Source organism: Pseudorca crassidens, chromosome 2, assembly GCF_039906515.1.
Source record: "Pseudorca crassidens isolate mPseCra1 chromosome 2, mPseCra1.hap1, whole genome shotgun sequence".
Lineage (NCBI taxonomy): Eukaryota > Metazoa > Chordata > Mammalia > Artiodactyla > Delphinidae > Pseudorca > Pseudorca crassidens.
This window is the reverse complement of record NC_090297.1, coordinates 41,791,046-41,818,405: the sequence shown is the minus strand read 5'-3', so window position 1 is coordinate 41,818,405 and position 27,360 is coordinate 41,791,046. Positions and strand designations below refer to the sequence as shown.

General features: G+C 33.8%; 1 protein-coding gene across 1 annotated transcript in view; it reads left to right on the top strand.

Moving 5' to 3' along the window:
• Positions 1-27,360, top strand: part of FAF1 (Fas associated factor 1) — a 493,406-nt gene that overhangs the window by 255,738 nt on the left and 210,308 nt on the right. Inside the window, exon 7 of the mRNA XM_067726079.1 lies at positions 3,794-3,908. Coding sequence (XP_067582180.1) covers positions 3,794-3,908 — 115 coding nt within the window. The remainder of the gene's footprint in view (positions 1-3,793; positions 3,909-27,360) is intronic.

Below are 27,360 nucleotides of genomic sequence, written 5' to 3'. Positions count from 1 at the left end.
AATAAATATTAAATAAGGGCTATGATACATGAATTCAGAGAAGAGGCAGTCTATAATAATACTAATTGTAGGACATGAGGTAGTCTGAAAGCTGTGCAGTATTTGGGAGGAGAGCCCTGTTTGCCTAGGTGATTTCATTTGGCTACAAAATCTATATACTATCTGTAGTAGTCCCCCTATCCATGGGGAATACATTTCAAGACCCGCAGTGGAAGCCTGAAACCACAGAGAGTACCATATTCTACGTATAGTATATTTTTCCCTATACAGGCATACACCCCAGAGATATTGTGGATTCAATTTCAGACCACTGCGATAAAGCAAATATTGTAATAAAGTTAGTCACATGAATTTTTGGTTTCCCAGTGCATGTAAACTTATGTTTGCACTATACTGTAGCCCATTAAGTGTTCAACAGCGTTATGTCTAAAAAAAACAATGTACATACCTTAATTAAAAAATAATGCTGTTGGAAAAATGATGCCAATAGTCTTGCTCAGTGCAGGGTTGCCACAAACCTTCAACTTGTAAAAACCACAGTCTGTGAAACGAAATAAAGCAGAGTGCAATATAATGAGGTATGCCTATACATACATACCTGTGATAAAGTTTAATTTATAACTTAGGCACAGTAAAAGATGAACAACAATAACTAATAATAGAAAATTTATAACAACGTACTATAGTAAAAATTATGTGAATGCAGACTTTCTCTCTCTCAAAATATCTTATTGTACAAATATGATGCCTTTTCCATCTTAATTAAGCACTTATCATGCACTGTAGCCATAACTTTTCCATGTAGCGGTGAGACAGCAAAACTAGCACAGAATTCTTTTTCCTTCACAATTTCATTGGTAGAAGATTCATTCTTACTGTTGATCTTAACCTCAGCGTACAATTTTTTTTTTAACTTTCACCTTTTCACTTAAAGGAAGCACTTTATGGCTCCTCTTTGGCATATCCAAATTGCCAGAATCACTACTCTTGTGCTTTGGGGCTATTATTAAGTAAAATAAGGGTTGCTTGAATACAAGCACTATGATAGTCTATCTGATAACCAAGATAACTGCTAAGTGACTAAGGGGCAGGGTATTCTGGACATAGGGATGATTCATGGCCCAGGTAGGATGGATCAGGAGGGCGTGAGATTTCATCACTCTACTCAGAACAGCCTGCAATTTAAAATTTATGAATTGTTTATTTTTGTAATTTTCCATTTAATGTTTTCAGACTTTGGTTAACTGCAGGTAACTGAAATTGCAGAAACGGAAACTGAAGATAAGGGGGGCGGGGTGGGGGGCCAGGTTCCTGTATGTGCTGTCGATTCTCCTGCTCCGAGCTCTCTTACTTGACCCTCAACTCTTATACACAGCTATACATGATATCTCTTTTTGGATCTCTAATAGGCACCTTAAACTTTGATATATACATAACTTCACTCTCAAACTTTCTACCTAACCTGTTCTTAACCCAGTTTTCCTTGTTAAATGCAATTCCATCTCTCCACTTGCTCCGACCACCTCAGAGTTTTGTTTTTCTCTCACATTCCATCAGTAAGTTGTCTGGCTTCTACCTCTAAAATACATCTGAACCTGACAACTCTTCACTCTCTGCCTCTATAGTTAGCGTAAGCCACCATCACTTCTTGCTGGGACTAGCCCTGCCTTGACTCTTTTCGCACTGTAGCCAGAGCAACCAGAATAATGTTGTATAAATGTACATGTAAATCAGATCTTAACCATTTCCCAGTGTAAAACCTTCCAATGGCTTTCCTTTGCAATTACTATAAATACCAAGTCCTTTACCGTGGTCTACAAGGACCTACATGATCAGATTCCTGCTCTCTCTTTCTTATACTAGCCTCAACTTAAATGTCATTTCCTCAGAGATGTCTTCCCCAACTATTATGTTGAAAATAATTTCCTTCCCCCCACCCCTCTGATACCTTTTATAATATTGTTTATTTTCTTCATAGCACTTAGCATTCTCTAAAGTTACTTATTTGTTTACTTGAGTATTGTTTCTTTTACTAGAATATAAGTTTCATGAAAGCAGGGACCATTTTTTTTTTGTCGTAACTGTGTCCCTAGCAACTGGAACAGTGTCATAAACATAGGTATGTGCTCAATAAATATATGTTAACTGAGTGAATGAACATGCTGCGTTCTTCCATTTATTATTTCCTAGTCTAAAAAGTGCCACCCATCTCCTTTCCCCAAATAAAACAAAAATTTAGTCCCTTCCAATTAATAAACTCTAAGGTCCTACTTATCCTTTATATTTCAATTTATATTTTTATTCTCCTCTGAAGCTTTCCCTTAACCCTTTCCCCCTCTCACTGAGGCAAAGTTAAGCACTTCCTTCTTGGTTTTCATTGTATTTTTTTTGAATTTCTCAGTTGTATCTATCACTTTATACTATGACTGTCTACGTGTCTGTCTACCCTCATTAGATTGTGAAGGTTTTCATGGACAGGAACTGTGTATTCTTTGGGTTGGTTTCCTTAGCATCTGGAATAATGCGAGGCATTCAGTTAATGTAGATAAATAAGTGAATCAAAATCAAAATCTTAATTCCCATGGTAGTTTTCCAGAAGGCAGCATTACTGTGTAAAATACAGATATGAGTAAGACTCTTGCCTTCTGAAAATTTACAGTTTATTCATTATTAAATAAATATTTATCTGCAGTGTGCCAGGCATTATGCTTTAAGTGGTAAGGATCAAACACAAAGGTCCCTGCCTGAAGAAACTCTATTTTAGTGGGGTATTATTTCCCCTGACTTTGATCAATAATATTTCATGCTGTATATAGGTGTTTCCTAGGTATTTTGAATCTGTAATTTACCTGTGAACTCGATGGGTGACACTGGGACACACAGATTAACTGCCTAATTCTAATCTTATGTTGCATTTATATTTATCACATAGTTACATATTGGCAAAGGAGGAGTGATGAAGGCCAGAACCGTATATTTTTTTTGCTTCTAAAGCATAGCATGGAAGAGAGACTAGCACTACACTTGAGACTAGCAATACAGATTGTTCATACATAATGGTGACAGATTTTTATTTTCATTGCCGATGGTGCTTTTTAATATTATAAACAAATAGAACCATGGCCTATTTTTCTTAATTGATGTGGCTAAATTCATTTATTCTTCATGTTTCTGACACATTTCTTACATTTTGGAACTTTGGCACAGAGTTTAATGTTGCTCTGAATTCTCCAGTTTCTGAATTCTCGGTATTTCTGACTTGTAAGTGAAAGCACAATTATTTTGAAGGAATTTCGGTATAGCAATTAAAGTTCTGTAGATTTCCATACTTTCTCAATTTTTACTGAAACTGTATTTGTATACCTATATGACACTCATGAGTATAAACAATAGTTTCAAATTTCTGTTCTTCCAGAACTGCTGTTTCATTTGGAATTGAACCAGAGTTTTTGGGTATACATTTTAGTAGCATATTTGGAATTTAATATAATTGACAAATTTGCTTCTCTTGGAGAAAATACATATGCAGACAGCAGCACATGACTTGTCGAAATTCTTATGTACTCCAAGTATTTATAACTGAAGTTTAAAAACACCTTGGTAGAGAAGGAGTTAACAGGTTAACTCCCCTTGGTTGTTCTCAGCTTGCTCTCTTGCCTTTAGGAGCTGAAAAGATGATAACATTGGGCCCGGACATGCCTGTGTGGAGGTTATGGTACTCCTGGGGTTTTTTCAGCTAACCGTAAAGCAAGCTAGAACTTGTTCATCTCAGAGTTCCTTGTTTCTCTTTCAGCCCTTTCAGTGCCCTGCAGGAGTCATTAAATCAAAACTTCATGCTGATCATCACCCACCGAGAAGTCCAGCGGGAGTACAACCTGAACTTCTCAGGAAGCAGTACCATTCAAGAGGTGAGTTATGTCTCACAGCTAAGGAATAAAGGTAGCTCATTATAGCTAATGTTGACCCTGTTAAAGAGGGCTTATGTGTTCTGGTTGGAAACTCTCTTTATGTTTCATTATTGGGTTTTTAATTTTAATTAACTTGAGCATCAGTGATTACTATAGATACATTAAATGACTTGACCTAGAAAGATAGATGTTGTGAATGAAAGCTCTTGATAATTCTTAAAATAGTCAACTTTTAAAACCCTGCTTAAAAAAAACCACATTGTTACATATTTCATAGTTCTATAGTAGTTATTCAGAATATTAATTTGGAGATTATCGACAGCGTGCATTTTCGAACATGCGTATACTTTATTTGAAAGGTTGCTCTCAAACATATTATTTATAGTGTGTATCCTGCCTATTTCCAAAAGGAATTGAGGAGGCTTTTCTTAAGCAGTTGAATTCCAGCCTTGGGCAGTATTCGTGAGATGCTGTAGGGAACCCAGTCATTTAGCTCAGAGTATCTAAGAAGAATCTATGTATAGTGTAAATATTTTCATCAATGTGACCAACCAGGGCCACTGTTTCAAAAAGAACCTCCCCCAAGAGAGAAGAGGTAACTTCTTGTCTGTGGCCCCACCCACCTAAAAGCTAGTAATTTATCTGCTTTGGGGGGGAAAATGTATAAGGCTATGTGACAAGACTTGTGTTTAGAGACAGTGAAATGATGATTATGTCACAATACCCCTTGTAAATTATGAAGACAACAGTCATTGTCCACTCATGTTTTTATAAAGAAAATTAATCTTGTTTAATCTTAGATTATTTCATAAATTTTTTCTTGGACTACATTGCTTCAACTAATTACTAATGTCATATTGAAAGAACAAGTTGTTTTCATCCTAATCATTTTTCGGAAGTATATGAATTATTTCATTAATGACTGTTAATGGTTTTTCTTTTTTCATGTTTTATCAGTAAATTTCAACTTCTGAATTTGGCGTAAATAACTCATCACTTGAAGTTTATTTTCTCTGTTTATCACTTGAATAGTTTGTTGACTAGTAACTAAGATCTTTAAGATTTTTCTTGGTCCCTAATTTGAATCATAGGTTTAAATTATTTGATTTTTTTCAGGATTTTAAATATATTAATTGCCATTTCATTTTTAATCTCTATAATGGATGTTCTGTTCTCTAAATTTAAAATTTTAATTCATTGAAGAATCATTGTCGTTTTTATATTAAAAATAATGTTTAACTCTGGCCCTATCACAGAGTTATTCTGGGAGCCTCATGATTATGAAATTTAAATTATATATTGAATAAAATTAAATAAGGAATTCAGTTTCAAAATAAATAACCCCAGTTTAATCAAGAACAGCAAAGATAATAGGTAAATTTCATTCTGTTGTTGATTTCCTTTTTTAAGTTGAAGAGTAGTATATCGCATGAAGGGTACATATAGACTGCCTTATTTTTTTTTTTCTGATTGCAATATTTACAGCCAGAATTTTACATTTTTTTGTTTTTTTGCATTTTTGTTTTAACATTTCCAGTTTCTATAGTTTGAGTGTGTTTCAACTTTCTCCCACAAGGGGGCAGAGAGGACTATTAAACTGATAGTCTAAAAATGCCGTTCAGTGTTTTCAAATTAGCTTCTCTTATATTAACAAAAAGGAGCATAATAGCCAAGTTATTGTTTGATTTACAGATAATTGGCATATTGCAGGGAGGAGACTTAATTTCACCCTTTTAAATTAAACAGGGAGATTTAAAAAGACATAAAATATTCATTAATGTTCGGTGATTATAAAGTAGTGGCATATATTTATTTTGCCTTTATTACTGTTTCGATGGGAAAATACTGCAAATATTTCCGAAATCGAGTTGGCCATACTGACAAGTTGAAATGTTTAAGCAGCGTTAATGCAATCTGCTCACACCTGATATCCTATGCAGAATGATTCAAAATGACTACATCAATTATTAAAAGAAATACTTAAAATTCTGTAAATGTGCCATTGTGTGCCACAGTTGGCTGAAACTGTTCTCTGCGTCCTGCTATTTAGATTACCAAATATATTTTAAGCTTCAAGGACTTGAAAACAGTATACCATTTTCTAAATGAAAAGTGTCCTGAAAATATTTTTGCAGACAAATATCCTTATGTATTTCTCAACAAGAGTTTGGTTTCTTCTTTTTCTTTCTTTTTTCCTTTTTTTAATCTTTTAAAAGTTGATTTAAAATAATATTTGAAATGCTAGTTGCCAGGAAAAAAATAAATGCAGTTGTTTCTAATATCTGTTGCTTTTCTGTGGGCAGACAGGTACATAAAAACTCTTTTATTCTGTACAGTTTAGAAATGGAATGTGGATTATACTCTCTAGGCCTAGGATCACACTCTGTAGGCCTAATCCTAAGACTTTTCTCCTTCAACTTGTGGAATATCTGGAATGGGGTTCAAGGAGGACAAGATGCTCTTATGCTACAGCCATGCAACCCACAGTGACACTTAAGTACATGTATTTTTGTTGTTGCATGATTGAAAGTCAGGTTGCAACACAATAAAAATATAGTCTTGAAATGATTTTGTAGTGTTACTTTATAAATGCTAGAATTTTTGCTATTAATTTGGAAGCTTAATGATACCATATATCCTAACTTGTAAATTAATTTTTGTCACCAGTTTCAGAAATCTTTTTTCAGTGTTGTTTGATAGGTTCAACAATGAATTCCGACCAACATAGAAAAGGAAGAAATAAAAAAAAAAACAACTGATTTTATTTTCCAGTGTAGTTGTATATTATTTTTATTGTAGGTGGGGGAAAAAATACCATTTTCTAGTATTTTTAATTTTTGAAAGCCTTGCATTTCTAAAAGAAATCTCTTGTAATATTTTCCCTCCAGAGGGAAAGTTCTATTAAATGAAATAGGATTGACGAAGGTACTATAATTTCAATTTTTAATTAACAAAATACATTTTTTAAAATACTGACTTAGAAAATAGAACTTAGCTGCAGTTTGAATTTTAAATAACTCTTCAGTGACCATATGTTCATGCAGGTTAGTGGTGATAAACCGATAGTTGTACAAGTGTTTGTTCATTCTGTCTCTGTGATCTCTTGCCTCACAATGCATGACTTATATCCTTTGGGTGCTCTAGACTTTAATTTAAGCTAGTTAGATATTGAGGTTATTTTTTTTTAAGCTCTTTACAAATCCTTCCACTTACATTATCCTCCTACTTGTGGAAAAGGCAATGACAGTATAAAAAGGTCAGAATGGAGGGTTGCAAGTAGTCGTAAGAATAAAAATCCTTTCCCTTTTTCCATTATGACAAAATAGTTTATAAAAATTATCAAATAATGTAACAATAACTTTGTGACAATCTGTCTTTCTACCTTCTTGGATCCTTAATTACCTAGTTGACACACTTTAAATTAGTGAATTTCCCTGAAAATTTAAACAAGCTTACCTTATTTTAATGAATTTTCTACACTGAGAATTTAGATTTTTAAACAGTTAATTGTACAGATTTCAGTAATTCTGATTTTTAAAGATCTGTGGCTACAAATGCACTTGGGATTGGTTAAATTAGGGGGAAAAAAGATTGATTTGCCTACTTCAGATCCTAAACCCAGGTGTGGAAAAGGAAATAAAGTCCCTGAAATCAAGCCAACTTTTCTTGGAAACTAATTCTTTGTTGTCCATCTTACTATTGCAAAAGCTCCTATTAGACAAAATATCACTTTTCTTTTAGATGTCATACAAACTTAAGGAATACACACATGACCCAGAATAACACTGATAAAAAACCAAAGTAGTTTTGGTACGGAATCATGTAGTATTCCTTATCTCTTACATCGAGAAGCACTATGAAGAGCTGTTGGAATTATTTAAATCCTTTTCTGAGTTTCACTTTACCCTAGAATTCTCACTGTTCTTATTAGTGTTTATTTAGTTCTCAATGGGAATTAAAGGGAAAAATAGACAACTTATAAAGATATATCCTGCATGGAATAGTAAAACATTTCACTACTAATACTAGCAATTGTTAAGTGGGAAGCCACTACTTTTGAATTAGCAACAAGAAGTGAACTAAATAAATCATACCGGTCCTTAAAAATAATGTTGGCTAAATAATTGTGAAATCATGAGACTAATTGTGATTCTGCAAATTTGAAACTCCTGTTGGGTTTTTTGTGTCTATTTTTCACTTGCTACTTACTCAACTTGCTTGACTAATACATATTTCAAACTATTCTCCTTTAATGCTGGACGTTGTTAACGGTACATTTGTAGTCTTTTACAGATTATACTAAAGAGCAATTTTCTAGTAGTGGGTTGACTAAAACTTCTTAACTAACCTGTCCTTTCTGTATGTGTTTTACGTATAGTTTGTTTGTTTATTTTTTGGTTTGTTTGTTTTCCAGTATGGAGAGGGTGGGGGCTGCTGGCACAGAACTGAAGAGTAGAGAGATAAGAATGTGCATATGCAATAGGGTAAATTAAATTGTGTGCTTATTTAATTAAAAGTTTACGTGGTTTATTTTTACTGTAAGATGAACGGCATATATAAGCTCAATTAGAATGAACCCATTTTAATTAGCGTGTATCATAGTTTGATTTTTAAAAATTTGAAATCAAAATGACGTCTTAGGAAGAATGAAAGAGAGATAATTTCTTAAGCAACTGGGCAATGAATTTGAGCCTTTTTTCAGCTTTCAGAAAAGGAGACTGAGTTTCTTTTGCATGTATGTAAGTTTCAAGTTGCACTTTGTTACTGAGATCTGTTGAAGTTATACCACTTCAAATGAATAAATCAGTAATGATCATTTTATAAACTTTGGGGTTTTCTGTGATGCTTAATAAATTATCCCCTTAGGAAATAAATTTAATATTTACAATGCAGCTATTTGGAACTGACAAGTCTTTCTTTCCCTCCGAAAGTATTTTAGAATAATCTCTATTGGACATCTTTTTTTAGCCATGTAAGTATTTCTTCACCTACATTCAAGAAGGTTAGAAACAATGAAATTTTGTTAAGAGTCGATGGTGCTTTAGACCTTTGTTACTTAAGATATGTGTATCCTAACAGCTTCTTGGCCGACTGTATTTCATAATCTGTGATTTGTGTGTTGGTAGTTTTAAAATGCCTGGGTTAAGAGATATTATGTTCAGTTATCAGAAACTAATAAACATAAGACATTTTTATATGCAAGAAAAGGCAGAGAGTAAATAATTGCACTGGTGACCAATACTGTAATAATCCTGTTTTACAATATGCACTTGACAGGTTGTAATAGTGCTAATTGAAGAGACTAATTCACACTTGCTTCATTCTATTCAAAGGCAAAATCAGCAGCTTGTTTTGCTTTTGACCAGATGGTCCTCATGAACACCTACTGTGCACTTTAAGTGCTTTACTAGAATTACAAAGGCTGGGGGCTGCGTTCGACTCCAAATGATTTGAGGAGTGAGAGGGAGAGAGAGAGAGGGGGAAAAAAAACCCTCTGTGCTCAATGGATTTGGTGCAAGTAAATTAATTCTAGTGGACCCATTACACATTGAGCCCCCTTTTCAAAGCTCTGAGCCTCCTCGCTTGCTCTGTAGCAATGAGAAAGAGAAAGAGAAAGGCAGATTACTGCAAACAGAAATAAAAAAAAGGGGTATGAAAGGGAGAAAAGAGGCCTTGAAGCCTTTCATATCATTTGAGTTTTTCAAGTGCGTTATTTTTGGGGAGGGTGGATATATGAAAAGCCAATTGGAGTTTTTTTTGTTTTAAAGTGAGCTATTTAAGCACCATGAATATAGGCGCAAGAGCAACAGTTGACTGAGTTTACTGTGGTGAAGCTTTGTGTTCGAGGATGAATCAAATTCATTATATTCAACTCTTTGTGTTTTAACATGAATGTAGGGTTAGTTTCACAAGACTGTGTCTGTTTAGGATAATTATAATTTAATATTTTCCTTTCATAAAGTTATCACTGTAGATGTCTAAAATTTTAATCAAAGCAGATTTTGTACACTGACTTTGAAGCACCCTGACAGTTTAAAATTCAAAGGAAAGCTTTTTTAGTTTTCAAAAGAAAAGAAAGGCTCATTCTAATGGCATCGAAGCAGAGATTATTATAACTAATTAGAAGTCACACATCTGTTAGCTTTTGGTTTGTGACTTACTTATGTATTTTTTCAGTAAAATATATACTTTAAAAATATATTGCTGTTATTGAGTGAACCCAAAGGGATAAAATGAACTTAAAAGAGAACCACTTATTCGAGCCAACCATTTTTCCAGATCTCCACATGTTCCCATAAAAATATGTAATGTATTAAAGTCCATTAAATGTAAATTGGAATTGCATAATTAATAACAAGTTCAAATGCACTTCCAAACAAAATATTTTTGCACAGTTCTTGTTAGCATAATTGTGATTATTAACCAAAGTTATTACAAAAATAACAAGAAAGTATAAGCAAATCCAGTTTGTGTAAATTTATAATTATTTCTTATCCTTAAAGCCGTTTGTATATAATTTGGAACACTGACACTGTAAAATGATCAATTCTTATTATTAGCTTATGTAAAATGATTAATTCTTATTCTAAGCTTATGTGGGTTAAAATACAAGGGATCATATCTAGGAATACATGTCAGTTATTTTGTATTTGTATGTTTTTATACTTTCAAGTATAATTCTCTTGTGATATATTTTTGTTCCATGGTTTACTTTTGTTTGATGACATGTATTATTGACACTGTAATTCAACTTTATTTCAATTATAACCATTAACAAAGAATACAACAAAATCATACCAATAGTATTATATGACTTAAGGATAATTGTAAACATTTTACAAAAAATGAATGTCTAGAATTTGTATTTTTGGCATAATGCATCAATATGCTTTATACGTCAACATGTTTTAATTACATTTTTAGAAAATAAAATATAGAAATACAAAGACAACCACAAAAATATTTAGTTTTACTTCTCAAAGATTTTAATGAAGAGGATAGGATAACATGCCTTCTTTGATATTTAAATTAAATTTAATTAACTTCCTATTAATGTGGTCATTACTTTGGGACTTGTTCATTGAAATATTCGTTGTGGGGTGGGGAGGAACATAAGGGGAATCCCCAGACCTTCAACTAACAAAATATCCAATGAAATTTGTAAGCAATGAGGTGTTAATGAATTGATATCCTCTGGGAAAAAGGGATTTCAAGAAAAAAATCTGATTAGGAAAAACTTACTGAAAAAAATTTTTTGCAGTAGACTATTTAAAATAAAGGTAAGACTACTAGATTCTCTTTCTTGTAGGTACCATAAAAAACTACCTTTAAAGCCAGAACCTCAATTAGCAGAAGTGGATTGATCATGACCATGCAGTCATTTGTTTAGGTGGGGCTAGTTCTTTGGTTTCCCACACACAGTAGTTGGAGTGTTTCTCCTCATGAAGAAGAGTTTATTTCAGTATTAAAATATTAACCCCTAGATTCCTGAATGTCAGAGGCAAGGTTCTCTTCTATAGGGTAGAGTTTGGAAAAGGCTGCCGTTTCTTTATAGACTTTGATAAGTACCACATTACTTAAGCTGAGAAATGTTTTAGCATTTAACTATCCTCTAGCCATAAAATAAGAATTATATAACCTCCCCATTTTTCTCCCCACCCCACCCTCCCCCAGCAAAAACATAAGCAAAAACAAAGAAGGAAGTAAATCAAAGGATGGGTAGGTAAATGAATATAAAATGCTCATAAACATAAGCTAGACTAAGACTAGGTATATTAAGATAAGGCCTGCATATAGAAAATATTTACATGTTTATCCTTATATACCAAAGATTATTTGTCTATAACCTGTTAAAACACATGTATGGTAATTTTTCTTTTGTCTGATGTGTTTTGTGTATGGCCTAATACTATTTAGTCAAGTAGTTATTCTTTTTCAAACATATTTATTTTGGCGAATATGCTTAAAATTTTTTTATTGCTCAATTTAGGACTGTATTACCTTATTATTACACTCAATGTATTCCTTTTATTATTTTCTTAAACATTTTTTTTTAAAGAAAAAAGACTTTAAAAGCTCATAGTAAACATTTTCTCTCAATGACAAAATGTATTCCTTGCTTTGTGGTCATTGCGTGACCAGACAGTAGAGTACTGGATTGTTTTAAGGTTTTTACAGCTGCAAGGCAAAAGCATCTGCTCATTGCAAAGACGGCATTGTTTAATTTTGACACTGACTTTTCCATGTGTCTTGTACCAAGGACTGGATTAGATGCCACTAAGATGAAATTTGTTTTAAGTTGCTCCCAAAGTGCAGCTGTTCCCATATACAGCCTGATAGCTTAACCAAAACAGACAGACATAGGATCAATCAGAATCTTTGTACAGGGTCACCTCACTAGGCAAGAGAGGCTCAGAGGAAGAATGTTAATATTATTTATCATGAATAACTGCAAAATTAGTTTCCAGGCTGATTTAGTGTATGTAGAAGTAGCCCCCTGCCTGCTTTTTAGGGCAATAGAACCATTATTAAATATTTAGCTTTTAAACTGGAATATAATGGTCAGATAGCAAGGTGCCTATGTGTGCATTAGGCACTATTCTTCTGCAGTCAATTGCAAGAAAAAGGATCAGTTTATTGGTCACTAAAGTAGTAATTGACTGAAAATAAAACTCAATCTAAAATGCTGCTGCTAAAATCTCGAAAAGTGGACATTTTTGTAGAATGGTAATTTTTCTTTAATGTTTCAAGTGAATGAAAAATGAAAGAGCACCTCACTTCTTGGGTTTCCTAGGATTGTGTGAATTTCTACCCAGCTGGTCCAAATTGATTGATACAGGGCCAAATATTTGTCTGCCTACATTTCAAAGTCTATAATTTGCTAATGAATTGTGGTAATAATCTTTCATCATACATGAAAGATTTAGCCAAACAATTTGCTAAGTATGTATTTTGATCATAAAATTTTTGGACTTACACCAAGCTTTACATCTATTTTACAGCTAATGCATGGGGGTGGAGGGAGAGCAGGGGGAGAAATAATACTGAACATGGACACTAGATGGAAAAGGATGAAGGAAACAAGAGGGAAGAAGATACTTTGGAAAAGAATAATGCCGGAAAAGTCCTATGAGTGACAGTGGAAAACAAATTAGATTTGCACATAGAGTGCAAAATAGAATTTTTAAATGCCAGCAGAGTTGTAGTCTTCAGTGTCTAGAGGTATGGTATCCATGAGGATGAACACAAGGAAGAAATCTTTTCCTTTTTAGCTACAGCTATTACACACATTGATTATGGAGTAATTTGCTAGAAATTTATGCTAGAAAAGTCAGATGCCCACAAATTAGAAGTAACTGAAGGCACAAGAATAAAAGCCAGATGTTTGTTGGGGTTGATTTAGAGACTTTGGGGGAAAAAAAACAGTGAAGAAATAAATGTGATTGGAACAATTTCAGAAGAAGGTGAGAGAGGAACCTCCTAGTTAACTCCTAGGAATGAATAGAAATGACTGTAGGCATCCAAGAGAATATTTTCTCTCTCCAAGACAAAGACCATACAAAGGGAGATGAAGCCTACTTATATTTGTGACGGGATATTTAGGATTAAATAACCTCTATTTGAGAAAGTACAAACTTTATTTATGTATCTTGGGAGGGCAGCATAAGTTATACTCCACATGAAGTCCAAGATTAAACTATGGAGCGAGAGGACAAGAAAATGTTCTAAATAAGACTCTTGCACGTGTAATTTCTCTTTCATTGTTAGAGATCAAGGAACCATGACTTCCTATTTGACTGAAATAATCTGAATTGCTTTCAAGTTGTCTATGAAGAGAATATTTAATGATACTGATAAAATTTTTCTTGCTTTATGAGTAGGGAGTTTAAAAAAAAGAAAAGCAGGTAGCTTAATAGAGAAACCATATTATAAAGGGGACTGAACCTTCCATTTTGTAGATTTTAAAGATAAGCAGCTCTTGAATTTTTACATACATGCTGTACCTCCTGAATATGTCACATTTCCAGTCTGTATCCATTTATGTAAATCTCTTTTTGTTCTCTGATAGAGATAAGTCTGTTCTAAGTGTTAGTACAGTGATGGAAACTCTTAAAGTATTTAGCAAAGTTAAAGTTCTATATTGTCAAGCTTATTTCAGATGGGTTGAAATCTTGTTTTACACGACTTTCTTAGCCTCTTTCCCTTTGTCTTGGCTGACTTTTTTTTTCTATTTTATTTAATACTTGTCATTATTTTGTTGTAGGTTGTATTGTTATCACATTATGATAGTTACTGAAGTAAATATAGAAGAGATCCAGTAATCATTATGAAGGGAAAAAAGTTCATCATTATATTTAAATAAATTGTGAGATAATTAGTAAGATTCCTAATTCTCTTGTTAATAATTATATAAAAATTCCATTTCAAAAACAAATATTAGAGTTATAGATTATGTATGTAAAATTCAAAATATGCAGGTTGCCATTTGTTTCTAGTCCTTTTGGTGTTCTGTTATCAAAAGCACTTTACATTTACACCCCTGCCTTTGCCTGATGAAAATGTGAAATATTTTCACCTAAGAGGTATACTTGTGATATCTAATAATTATAGAATATCAGTGAAATATCAGTTCATTTCTGTTGAATTAGGAGATGTTTTCCTTATACTTTACCTTGTAAACAAGAGAATCTTAATAAGGTGTTTTTAAAGGCTGCTGTTTTCTTACAGGTAAAAATTTTTGTGATGATAACAGGTATGCACATGGATCAATTTGCTTGGAATTAGAAATTTCAGAAATACAGTAAAATGTCTTAGGAGTCCTAGTTTCTACTGGTAATTGTAATTTCAAATATCGTAACCCATTTTTGTATGTAATGAATGGAGCAATGTATGAAGTATCACTCTAAAGTAAATGTGATTGATATATTGACATGCATACATGTCATAAATTTAAATGAATGTTGCTCCTTCAAATCAGTCATTTCTGTTGTTGATAATACGTACCCTCTGCTCAACAGTTACTCTGAATTTCCAGGAACTGGCTCTAGAGACTATGATGTGGGGTTTTTTTGTTCTGTTTTGTTTTGTGGAATAACCTCACTTATGGCCTATCTTTGTCCTGTGAAGAGGGGAAACTGATTTGTTGAAACTGCCATAAGTAATTTGAAGCCAAAAGTTGTGAGCCAGGTGGTTATTTAATCTCAGTGGTCAAATTTGTGGTTATTCAGGTTTGGTGTCTCTTTGCTGAGCTCCTCTCCCTGTGAACATGTATCTGTCAAAGCATTTACCACACTCATTTGCAATTATCTGTTAACTGATTTATTTCTCCTGTTAGACTAAGAGCACCTTAAGAATAGGAAAAGTATTGAATTTATCTCTTTGTTTCTAGGCCTTTCACTGAATTTGTCACAGAGTAGGTGTGTGCTTAATGAATGACTGAACTAAAAAAGAAGAATCTATAAATCAGTGAGATTATTTGTAACTTAGAGGCATTTGTAAATGTGAAGTTATCCAAGTATGTCTGAATATTTCAAGCATTTCAAGTATTAATGTTGACATGAATATGTACTTTCTCAAGGGGATTATTATGAGAGGATCTCTCTGATTTGGCTTCATAAATTCTCATTTGTTAAAAATGAGGCTGAGAATAGGTAGTTTGCACAACAGTAAAAAATAAAACTCCTACTTTAAGGTAGATTTATGTTATCCTTAATTTGTAGTGTCTGCCAGGTAACTTCTTTGTAGTTTCCCTTCTAAATGAGATTGTAAAAATTGATTAAAAAATTTTTTTAAGTCAATAAAAACTGATTTTTAAAAAATGTTTTCTGAATCTAGGGATGCAGTGTTACAGATTTTAATCAAACTAACAGTACTTCTCAATTGGCAATTAGTTAGCTTATGGTAGTGGAAAGATTATTGCACTATGGTATAGGGAATCTGAGTTCTAACCCCCTGCCACTAACAAGCTATATGATTGTCTAGCCTTGAGTGGCCTGATATTTCTTTTTCATTTGTTTGGCTTTTTCATAGTGTAGAACTGCAGAAGCTCAGTTTTTGCTAGAGAAAATATAAAGTGTCTTAGAACCTTAAAATATGCATAAAGTCCCTGTGTCCCATTGAACCTATTAGGCGCATCTGTTGCAGCACTTCTGTTGCAGCACTTCTGTCCTTTTATTTGCTTTTTTTTATTTGTGTTTCTTTACCTTATCATGGTAGGCTCCTTGAGGGCAGGATCTCAGTCATTTAATCTTCATATTTATAGCACTAAGCCTAGTGGCTAGCACCTTTTAAATGATTGTTGAATGAGCAAATATTTACATGAGTCAGCATCCAGTGGTTGAAAGGAAGTTTAGAAACCTAGATTCTAATATCTGATATTGTGCTCTCTACCTATATGAGTTTGGGCAGTTCATTTAACTACTCTGGGTCTGGGTCATTGATGAAAAATAGGAAATGATTTCCGAAAATGTTTCTAGTTCTAAAATTTGGTGATTACATGTGAATTTAAAAATTTCATATGTGCTTCAAGTCAACCTTGTGTGTGGGAGGGGGAGGGAGCAAAGGAGAAAACTGGTCAGTAGGCAATAACTGTGTATGTAAATATGCATATTTGTCACTGTGGAATGTAAATATCCCTTTATTCATTACGGTGTTATTTAAGAGATTTAAGGTTAAAATAGAGGCCTCTGTTGCCATGATGTTTGAACTTCTATAATTAAGATTTTTTTCTGAATAGTTTTATTTTTATCTTAAAGTAGACTTTTACCTTTTTAAATACATATGATGCAACAAGACTTTAAAAGTGAATTGTGCGAACATAGCAAGTCTTTCTAATATATAAGAAGAGTTTTAAAATACTGAGATACAATAAAAGTGTTAATTAATTTGATGTCATTAACTTCAGTTGTGGTAAGTGAATTAAAATTCTATGTGAATATCAAGGCTATGGTACTGCCATAAGGATAGACATATAGATCAGTAGAATAGAATTAGAAGTCCAGAAATAAACTCCTTACCCTCAAGGTCAATTGACTTTCAGCAGGATTGCCAAGACAACTCAACATGGAAAGAATAGTCTTTTAAAAATATGGTTCTGGGGGCTTCTCTGGTGGCGCAGTGGTTGAGAGTCTGCCTGCCGATGCAGGGGACACGGGTTCGTGCCCCGGTCCGGGAAGATCCCACATGCCGTGGAGCGGCTGGTCCCATGAACCATGGCCTCTGAGCCTGTGCGTCCGGAGCCTGTGCTCCACAACGGGAGAGGCCACAACAGTGAGAGGCCCGTGTACCACAAAAAAAAAATACAAATAAAAAATAAAAATATGGTTCTGGGACAACTGGATATCTACATGCAGAAGAAGGAAATTGGCTTATTCCTTTAAATCATATATAAAAATTAACTCAATTGGATCAAAGACCTCAATGTAAAAGCTAGAACTATAAAACTTTCAGAAGAAAACATAGGAATAAATTTGTGACCTTGGGTTAGGCAGTGGTTGCTTAGATATGACACCAAAACATAAGTAACAAAAGGAAAAGTAGGTAAATTGGACTTCATCAAAATTAAAAACTTCTGTGCCTCAAGGAGCAACATCAATAAAGTGAAAAGACAACTCACAGAATGGAAGAAAATATTTCCAAGCCATATATTGGTAAGAGACTTGTATTTGGAATATATAAAGAATTCTTACAACTCAAAAAGAAAAATAAACTAATATTAAAATGAGGAAAAGATTTGAATAGACAGTTCTCAAGAGAAGATATGCAGTCAGTAAACACATGAAAAGTTGCTCAACATCTTTAGTCATTAGGGAATTGTAAACCCAAACCAAAATGAGATACCACTTCATACCACTAGGATGGCTAGAGTAAAACAGATGACAATAACAGTGTTGGCACGGATGTTGAGAAATTGAAAGCCTCAGACAAGCGGGTATGTAAAATGATACAGTAGCTTTGGAAAACAGCTTGGCAGTTCCTCAAAAAGTTAAACATTGAGTATACTATATGACCTAGCAATTCCACTCCTAGATAGATAGATAGATACACATACACACACCATACACACACACAGCAAGAGAACTGAAAACATATGTCCTCACAAAAATGTACACATGAATATTAATAGCAGTATTATTCTTTTTTTAATATCTTTATTGGAGTATAATTGCTTTACAATGTTGAGTTAGTTTCTGCTGTATAATAAAGTGAATCAGCTATGTGTATACATATATCCCCATATCCCCTCCCTCTTACGTCTCCCTCCCACCCTCCCTATCCCACCCCTCTAGGTTGTCACAAAGCACTGAGCTGATCTCCTTGTGTATAGCAGTATTATTCTTAATAGTCAAAACATGGTAACAATCCAAATATCCATCAACTGTTGAATGGATACACAAAATGTGGTACATCGTAAATGGAATATTATTCATTCAGTCATAAAAAGGAATGAAGTACCAATACATGCTAAAAAAATAGAAGAATCTTGAGAAAATTTCGCTAAGTGAAAGAGACAGACACAAGGAAGGCCTTGTATTGTGTGATTACATTTATATGAAATGCCCGAATAGGAAAATGTATAGAGGCAAAAAGTAGATTAGTAGGGCTGAAACTACTCTGTATAATACTATAATGGTGGATACATGTCATTATAAATTTGTCCAGACCCCATAGATACAGCACCAAGAGAGAACCCTAATGTAAAATATGGTCTTTGGGTGATAATGACATGTCAGTGTAGGCTCATCAGTTGTAATAAATATACTACTCTGGTAGGGTATGTTGATAATGGGGAAGGCTATGTGGAGGCAAGGGGTGTATGGGAACTCTGTACCTTCTGCTCAATTTTGTTGTGAACCTAAAGCTTCTCTAAAAAATAAAGCCTATTAAAAAAAATTTTTTTAAGTAGATTCATGGTTGCCAGGGGCACCTGGCTGAGTAGTAAAGGGGAATGGGTCATGGCTGCTAATGAATGTAGTTTTTTTGGTTGTTGTTTTCCTTTGTCTTATTGTTTGTTTTTGTTTTTTACATTTCATTAATAATAAACCACTAGGTATGCAACACAATGCATGGAAAATACTAGATATATTTAAATAATTGTGTATTTATTTACATGCAGCAGTTTCATAATGAGAAATATAATGTAATTTAAATGCAGTACAGTGGTTTTCATATGGGTACCCATAGAATGTTTAATAAATTAGGAAAGTCAGTTTAAATCTTCATGTTTATTTGTGTACACATTTGTTTTTGTGTGCATATCTCTCACTACCTAAGCAAATTTTCAAAGTTCTAAAATATTTTTGGCTTTCTAAAAAATATCTGAATTTGCCATATATATGATTTTTCCATGGTTTTAGTAAAATTTACAAAACATAAAATTTATCATTTTAACCATTTTTGAGCAAATAATTCAGTGGAATCAAGTACATTCACATTGTTGTGCAACCATCACCACTATCCATCTCCAGAAATTTTTTCATCTTCCCAAATTGAAATCCCATACCCATTAAAAATAACCCCCGTACCTCTCTCCCCTGTAGCCCCTGGCAGCCGCCATTTACTTTCTGTTTCTATGAATTTGTCTACTCTAGGTACCTCATATAAATGGAATTATATACTCTTTGCCCTTTTGTGACTGGCTTATTTCACTTAGCATAATGTCTTCAAGGTTCATTTATGTTATAGCATGTGTCAGAGTATTTTAAGGTTGAATAATATTCCATTATATTTTTTGTACCACATTTTGTTTTATCCATTCATCCACTGATGAGACATTTGGGTTGTTTCCACCTTTTAGCTATAATGAATAATGCTGCTGTGAACATGGGTGAACAAATATTCAAGCCCCGGCTTTCAATTCTCTTGGATATTTACCCACAAGTGAAATTTTTGAATCATATGGTAATTCTGTGTTAACTTTTTGAGGAACTATCATACTGTTTTCCACTGTGGCTGCACTATTTTACATTCCTACCAGCAATGCACAAGGTTATTCCAGGATCCTCACCAACACTTGTTATTTCCTGTCTTTTTAATAATAGCCATCCTAGTAAATGTGAAATGGTGTTTTATTTTGGTTTTGGTTTTCATTTTCCTAATGACTGGTGATGTTGAGCAGGCATCATTTCACGTGCCTATTAGCCATTGTGTATCTTTTTTGGAGAAATATCCATGTAAATCCTTTATCCATTTGGGGGGAGTTTCCTTTGCAATGATGAAAATATTCTGGAATTCATTAGTGATGATGGTTGTACAAGTTTGTGAACATATTGAAAATCACTGAATTGTACACTTAAAAGTAGTAAAAATGTAAGCTAAACAAACAAGCAAACAAATGGATGTGGAGAACTGAGAGCTAATGAGAGTGCTACACCTACAAATAGAAAAATAGTGCTTCTTCATCAGTATTGTTGTTGAAGCATATTTGAGCATGGAATGAATACTTTGTATGAAGAATAAAGATATTAATTATTAGTCTGTTAAAAAACATATTCTCTGTGGGAAGTTATTATCTATCATGTATAATCTAGTAGAGGCTCATTAAAAACTGGAATGGGGGCTTCCCTGGTGGCGCAGTGGTTGAGAGTCCGCCTGCCGTTGCAGGGGACACGGGTTCGTGCCCCAGTCCGGGAAGATCCCACATGCTGCGGAGCGGCTGGGCCTGTGAGTCATGGCTGCTGAGCCTGCGCGTCCGGAGCCCGTGCTCCGCAACGGGAGAGGCCACAACAGTGAGAGGCCCGCGTACCAAAAAAAACCCCCAAAAACTGGAATGTTTTTTATTTCACAGTAATTTGGATGAATTTCTTTTTTTTTTTTCAATTCAGATTTTCCCAGTTTTATTTGGACTTATTTGTGTGTTTCGTTTCTTTTTTTCAGTAGTGTAATTAGTTCTAATTTTTATTTTATATTGGAGAGTTGATTAACTCTTAGTAGAATTGATTAACAATGTTCTGTTAGTTTCAGTTGTACAGCAAAGTGATTCAGTTATACATATTCATGTATCTGTTCTTTTTCAAACTCTTGGATGAATTTCTATGGAGACTTTTCTAGTCAGTGATATTCTGGCTGTTAAAACCTTAAAGTTGTTGATAGCTTCATTGAGGAGAAAGAGGAGGAAGCTTCACATTGGGTTAGTGTTTTATACTTTTCAATTCCCCTCCCCCTGCCTTAGTTCATTTGATTCTTATAGGCTCTACTAGAGTCAGGCCTGCTGCATATGGCTATGCAGGTTGAAAATGGCACCTCCTGAAAGCTTTGGTCTTGATGAGCATGTGAATGTGGGACTTGATGGTAACTCTTCCTGCTATATAAACAGAGATACTGATGCAGATTGTAGGTAAGTGGTCTCCAAGAGTCTCCACTAAAATCACTGTTTTTTCCCATTATATGATTTGTAGTGCCTTCAGCGATTCCATTTCCTAAATCTTTAATCCATTAATGAGGTCTATATTGAGGAGTAACCTACTTCACCCTCCTTTTGTCTCTACGTAGACTCTTTCCTCATCTTTAAAGTTAGCATAGTGGTAATATTACTTGCCTGACAGGTATTTAATTGTGAGAATGAAAGTGAGACAAATAGGTGAGTATAACTTAATTAGCTCTAAAGTATTTTTATAGGAATTATTCTCACTTCTTTCCACATACCTTCGATTTTACTAAATGATATTACTTACTTGTCTCTGAACACACCCCACCATTTTTAAAAAGGTCCGTTTAACTCTCTTCCTTCTGCTTGACCCTTTCTCTTCACACCGTTCAAAGACCCCCTATATGTTTCAGGAAGACCATACTTAGCTGATACATCCTCCAGAAAACCTAAAATCCTCTGTCCTATTATAAATGTAACCTATCCTTATCTCTTGATTTTGTCCTCATATGCCAGAAAATGTTATATGTGCCTCATACACTCTACGTGTAGTTGTCTTAGCCCATTGTCCAGCCTATATGCTCTTTGAGAAGAGAGGGATTATACTACATCTTCTGATCTTTATATTCTCTCTATATAGAACCGAACAGAATGCTTTTAGAATAGAAGAAGAAAAGGCATTTGTTGAAATTAACTGAGATATTCAGGCATTTTGTGAACCTGATAAACTGTTGCTAGCTTGAAATCGGCCACAGTGAGAGTATTTACACCATGGAAATCAGCAAACTTTTCAAATCACAGCTTTTTGTGCGGAGAGCCAATTTATTAGCACACTACTGGTTGTGTGTCTCTACCCCCAGTAGATGGTGAACTCTTCAGATTCATCTTTGCCTCAGTGCCTGGATGTGATAGGAAAGCTCTTTGCTGAATTAATGAATAAATAAATGATTGAATATATCAACTGTCTTATTCCTCTACTGTCTGACTTCTGCTGGCAGAAACTAAATTTTAGAATCTAATGTATTTTTTGAGACCAAGTTCTGAAATGACCCATTGTCATGGACTGCAGTTTTCTTTCTGCTTCATAGTTTGAACCAAAAAAAGTGTCTGTTGGAAAATAAGGCTATTATACACACATGTTTCAATAGCACAGTAAGGATGGCATTTCTGTCCATTATCACCTTGTTAAGCTACTCCTGCTATGACTTTGCTGCCTACTAAGTTTTTGGCATCTATTGCTTAACTGACTGACTTACCTTTTAATTTTCAAGTTGGAAGCCAATAGTGTGAACCATCTCAAATTAGCTGAAAGATTTTCTTTCACATTATAAGAGGTAGCTAACCAATTAATTCTCTCTTGTCATGGATGTTAAAAATACCAACAAATGAAAATATAATGTCTTAGGACTTTAAAATATGACTTTAAAAATTACTATATTAAAACAACTTGTACTGTTCTTTCTATTAATTTTCCTATTGATTTTATCAACGTAACATAAAAAATGAAATTTAAAGATGTTAACAGTCATTTGACTTTTTAATTTTTTCTAAAACATCCTCCATAGTGATGATGCATATAAGTTTTTTTTAAATAATGCTAGCTTTCTGACCATTCCATGTGCTATTACGATCTAAACTTGAAACCATTTTTAATTTATTTTAAAATTTGAAGAAAACACTATGTTCAGATCTCACCACTAATTATTAAAAGAATAGAAATATACCAACTTACTCTCTGAAGATCTCAGTAAGTTTGATGTTCCATACACCATATTTTATGTGACTTATAGTACTTTAATTTGCTTTTAAAAGGGCTGATGAGAGTAGCAGTATGTAGTAAATATGTAGCAGATTCACTTGTAATCAAGGAGGTAAATAGGCTAATCACTTACCAACATAATTTTTTATTTTTCAAGTTCTGCTCTCACGTTACACAATAGGTTAAATATTTTGTTGGTTAAAATCGAGTCAAACAGAAAATGACATTAGACAACATGCATATTTGTTGGTTTTATTGAAAGTGCGAAAAATTTCAAACAGTTCTAATTAGGTGCACGTGCACTCAATCTCTGGAGGTACATCTTTCAGCATCAGCTACTCAGTTGCACATTGAAATTTTGTGCTGTATGGAATTAATGTACCACAGATATTAAAGATGTTTGATTCAAGGATAATAATAATGGAGTGATGACATTTTAATAAAACCTTACCTATTTTTATGGAATAGTTAAGCTATTCAGAAAAACAGGAGATTCTTGTTTGGGTTAAAAATTTATAGTGTGTTAGAATTTCTTTTCAAGTGAGAGAATATGAGAATATTATTGAAACATCCAGAGACTAATAAACATTTAAAATTTATAATAAATCAAAACATAAAAAATTAACTACTTTCTTTCTGACAAAGTCAAGATCATCACAAATTAACCATATGACTGAGAGTTTTCTTTTTAAAGGAATTTTGTTAAAATAATTAGAATTCTTAATGTGTCTGTGATCTGTAATATATGGTCAATTTATATCTGTAGAAGCAACTGTTCAGATTACAGAATAGCTTTCTGTAGACTCTGCATATAATTAGTTTGCTTAAATTCTGTGCTTAAGTGTTCTAACTATAAGAATGGGAAAATTAGAAGTATTTTATTTTTTCAACATCTTTATTGCGATATAATTGCTTTACAGTGGTGTGTTAGTTTCTGCTGTATAACAAAGTGAATCAGCTATACATAAACATATATCCCCATATCTCCTCCCTCTTGCATCTCCCTCCCACCCTCCCTATCCCACCCCTCTAGGTGGACACAAAGCACTGAGCTGATCTCCCTGTGCTATGTGGCTGCTTCCCACTAGCTATCTGTTTTACATTTGGTAGTGTATATATGTCCATGCCACTCTCTCACTTCGTCCCAGCTTACCCTTCCCCCTCCCCATGTCCTCAGGTCCATTCTCTGTGTCTGCGTCTTTATTCATGTCCTGCCCCTAGGTTCATCAGAACCATTTTTTCTTTTTAGATTCCATATATATGTGTTAGCATACGGTATTTGTTTTTCTCTTTCTGACTGACTTTACTCTGTATGACAGTCTCTAGGTCCATCCACCTCACTACAAATAACTCAATTTCATTTCTTTTTATGGCTGAGTAATATTCCATTGTATATATGTGCCACATCTTCTCTATCCATTCATCTGTCGATGGACACTTAGATTGCTTCCATGTCCTGGCTATTGTAAATAGAGCTGCAATGAACATTGTGGTACATGACTCGTTTTGAATTATGGTTCTCTCAGGATATATGCCCAATAGTGGGATTGCTGGGTCGTATGGTAGTTCTATTTTTAGTTTTTTAAGGGACCTCCCTAATGTTCTCCATAGTAGCTGTATCAATTTACATTCCCACCAACAGTGCAAAAGGGTTTCCTTTTCTCCACACCGTCTCCAGCATTTATTGTTTGTGGATTTTTCGATGATGGCCATTCTGACTGGTGTGAGATGATATCTCATTGTAGTTTTGATTTGCATTTCTCTAATGATTAGTGATGTTGAGCATCCTTTCATGTGTTTGTTGGGAATCTGTATATATTCTTTGGAGAAATGTCTATTTAGGTCTTCTGCCCATTTTTGGATTGGATTGTTTGTTTTTTTGATATTGAGCTGCATGAGCTGCCTGTATATTTTGGATATTAATCCTTTGTCGGTTGCTTCATTTGCAAATAGGGAAAATTAGAAGTATTTTAAGTTGATCTGAGTATCTTGGAGAGGGATAGAAATTCTCTCAAAATTCTGATCACTTGTGAGAGAATTTTGTTATGGAGACCACCACACTGAGTAGTTGTCTTCGCTAGATGATCCCATAGGTCACTTTTAGCTTTAAAGTTCTTAGGATCTGTGTTGGATTTTCAAAGTGTTTTCTTAATAATATGATAGAGCATTATAACTTCTGTTTCAAAGGTATCCTTTTGATAAAATGCATCTTATCTAAATAATGTATAGCAGGGAACAAACTAAAAAATTATAATTAAAATGGTAAAGCTAACTGTCAGTAAAACTTGAACACTAGTTCTACAAAGCATTAATTAGATATTCCTATTACCCTGTCATACACTATCAGAGCTTAACATTTCTTCAACTTGGAAAACATTATTTTAATCTTTTTAGACCCCCTAATTCTGTAACATAGTTAATTCAGTATGAAACAAAACTGTTTCTTGAGCACATACTAAGTGCTAAGATATATCACAGTGAAAATGATTTTCCTTTTTTTAGCTAGATATTATCTCAAGGGAAAATATTACTTATTTTGAAGCAAAGGTATAAGTTCCAGGCTCTAGAACTTATTCCTGTTTAGGTCATTTATCAAAAATTGAATATATTTGTTGGTCTGTGTGATATTGTTATTAGATGTATTAACTGCCGAGATGTGTGGTTCAGACTCTACATAAATGCATAGACAAAAACTATTTTTTACTGTTTGCATTTAGAATATCTGTGACATGCAAATGCACGTGGAAAGATATTTTTATTTTCTGTTTACCTACTGTGTGCTTTACACTTTAATTGCATAGAGTTATGATTTTATTAATCAGTAAAAATGTTTTGAGCAATACTAAATTGAAATACAACTGATAGAAATAAAATATTATTTACTGAGAATTATCACATTGTCTCCTTTACTTAAACACATAAGGCTCTTGCCTGCCTCTTACCTTTCTGTCTCTTTGCATGATTGGCTCTTCATTCTTCAGGTCTTGGTTTAAATATCGTCTGGCCTTCTCTGCCACCATCCCCCCAATTTAAGTAGGTTTCCACTCCTTTGTTAGTTTCCATTATTAAACCTAGTTTACTTCTCTCATAGGACTGATCATAAGTTGTACTTATATATTTGCTTACTTGTCTTTTCTCTTAGACTGTAAGCTTCATGGGAGTAAAACCATGTCGTTCCATTCCCTGGCATAACCCAAGCACCTAGTTCAATATCTACAACACAATTTTACTGCCTTTAAGAAACATTCCCAGTCAAAGTCACTCTCTTCCTCTCCTACACTGATATAGAACATTGTACTAGATCCTCCACTTACAAACTCTCTGACCTTGAGAGTTATTTAACCTCTTCCTGCCTCAGTTTCCTCATCTCTGAGATGATGATATATTTCGGGGGGTTGTTACAAAGATATTAGTGTATCTAAATCTCTTAACAATACTAAAACATAGTAAGCCTCAATATATGCTTTTACGTTATTTTAAGGTGTATTATTGCCTGGATTGTTTGAAATTATTTTATTGTTGTGTCCATTACTCTCTTTTCATTGTAAGCTTCAGGAAGATAGTGAGTGTATCTTACTTATTTATAAGTCTATACTACTGTTATTTAGTACAATGTTCTGTAGCAAGTTGAAGTCTAATTCAACACCAATTTGATGCTTGATTCTATCCCCTAAATGTCTACAGTGTAATAATAATTGCTCTCTTCATGTCTGAGTGTTCATGTGAGCTAAAAACAATTTCACCTTTATTCTCCCTTGTTCACCAGAAGCTCTAACCACTCAGGGCTGCTCTGCATTCTTTAGACACACACTCCTGCAACTTCTTGTACCTTTGTTTATTCATACTATTTCGGCTCTGACTGCTTTTACATTCCATGCCCATATCCAGAAAGTTTTTAAGGTCCATGCTCAAAAGTGCCACATCCATAAAACTTTTGCTAATCTTTCATAGGGATAGAATGACTGTCTTTTGATACTTAATAATGTAGTATCTTGAGTTTGGGATATTTGTATAAAGATCTGCCTGTGTAAAAGAAATATGTATGTGTATATATATATATATATATATATATACACACACACACACATATATACACATATGTATGTGTATATATATGTACTTTTAATAGCCATTGATTTTATTTTTTAAACATTTTTTAAAATTAATTAATTAATGTATTTATTTAGGTTACGCCAGATCTTAATTGCGGCACACGAGATCTTTTTACTTGCGGCACGCAAGCTTCTTAGTTGTGGCATGTGGACTCTTACTTGTGACATGCAGATTCTTAGTTGTGGCATGCATGTGGGATCTAGTTCCCTGACCAG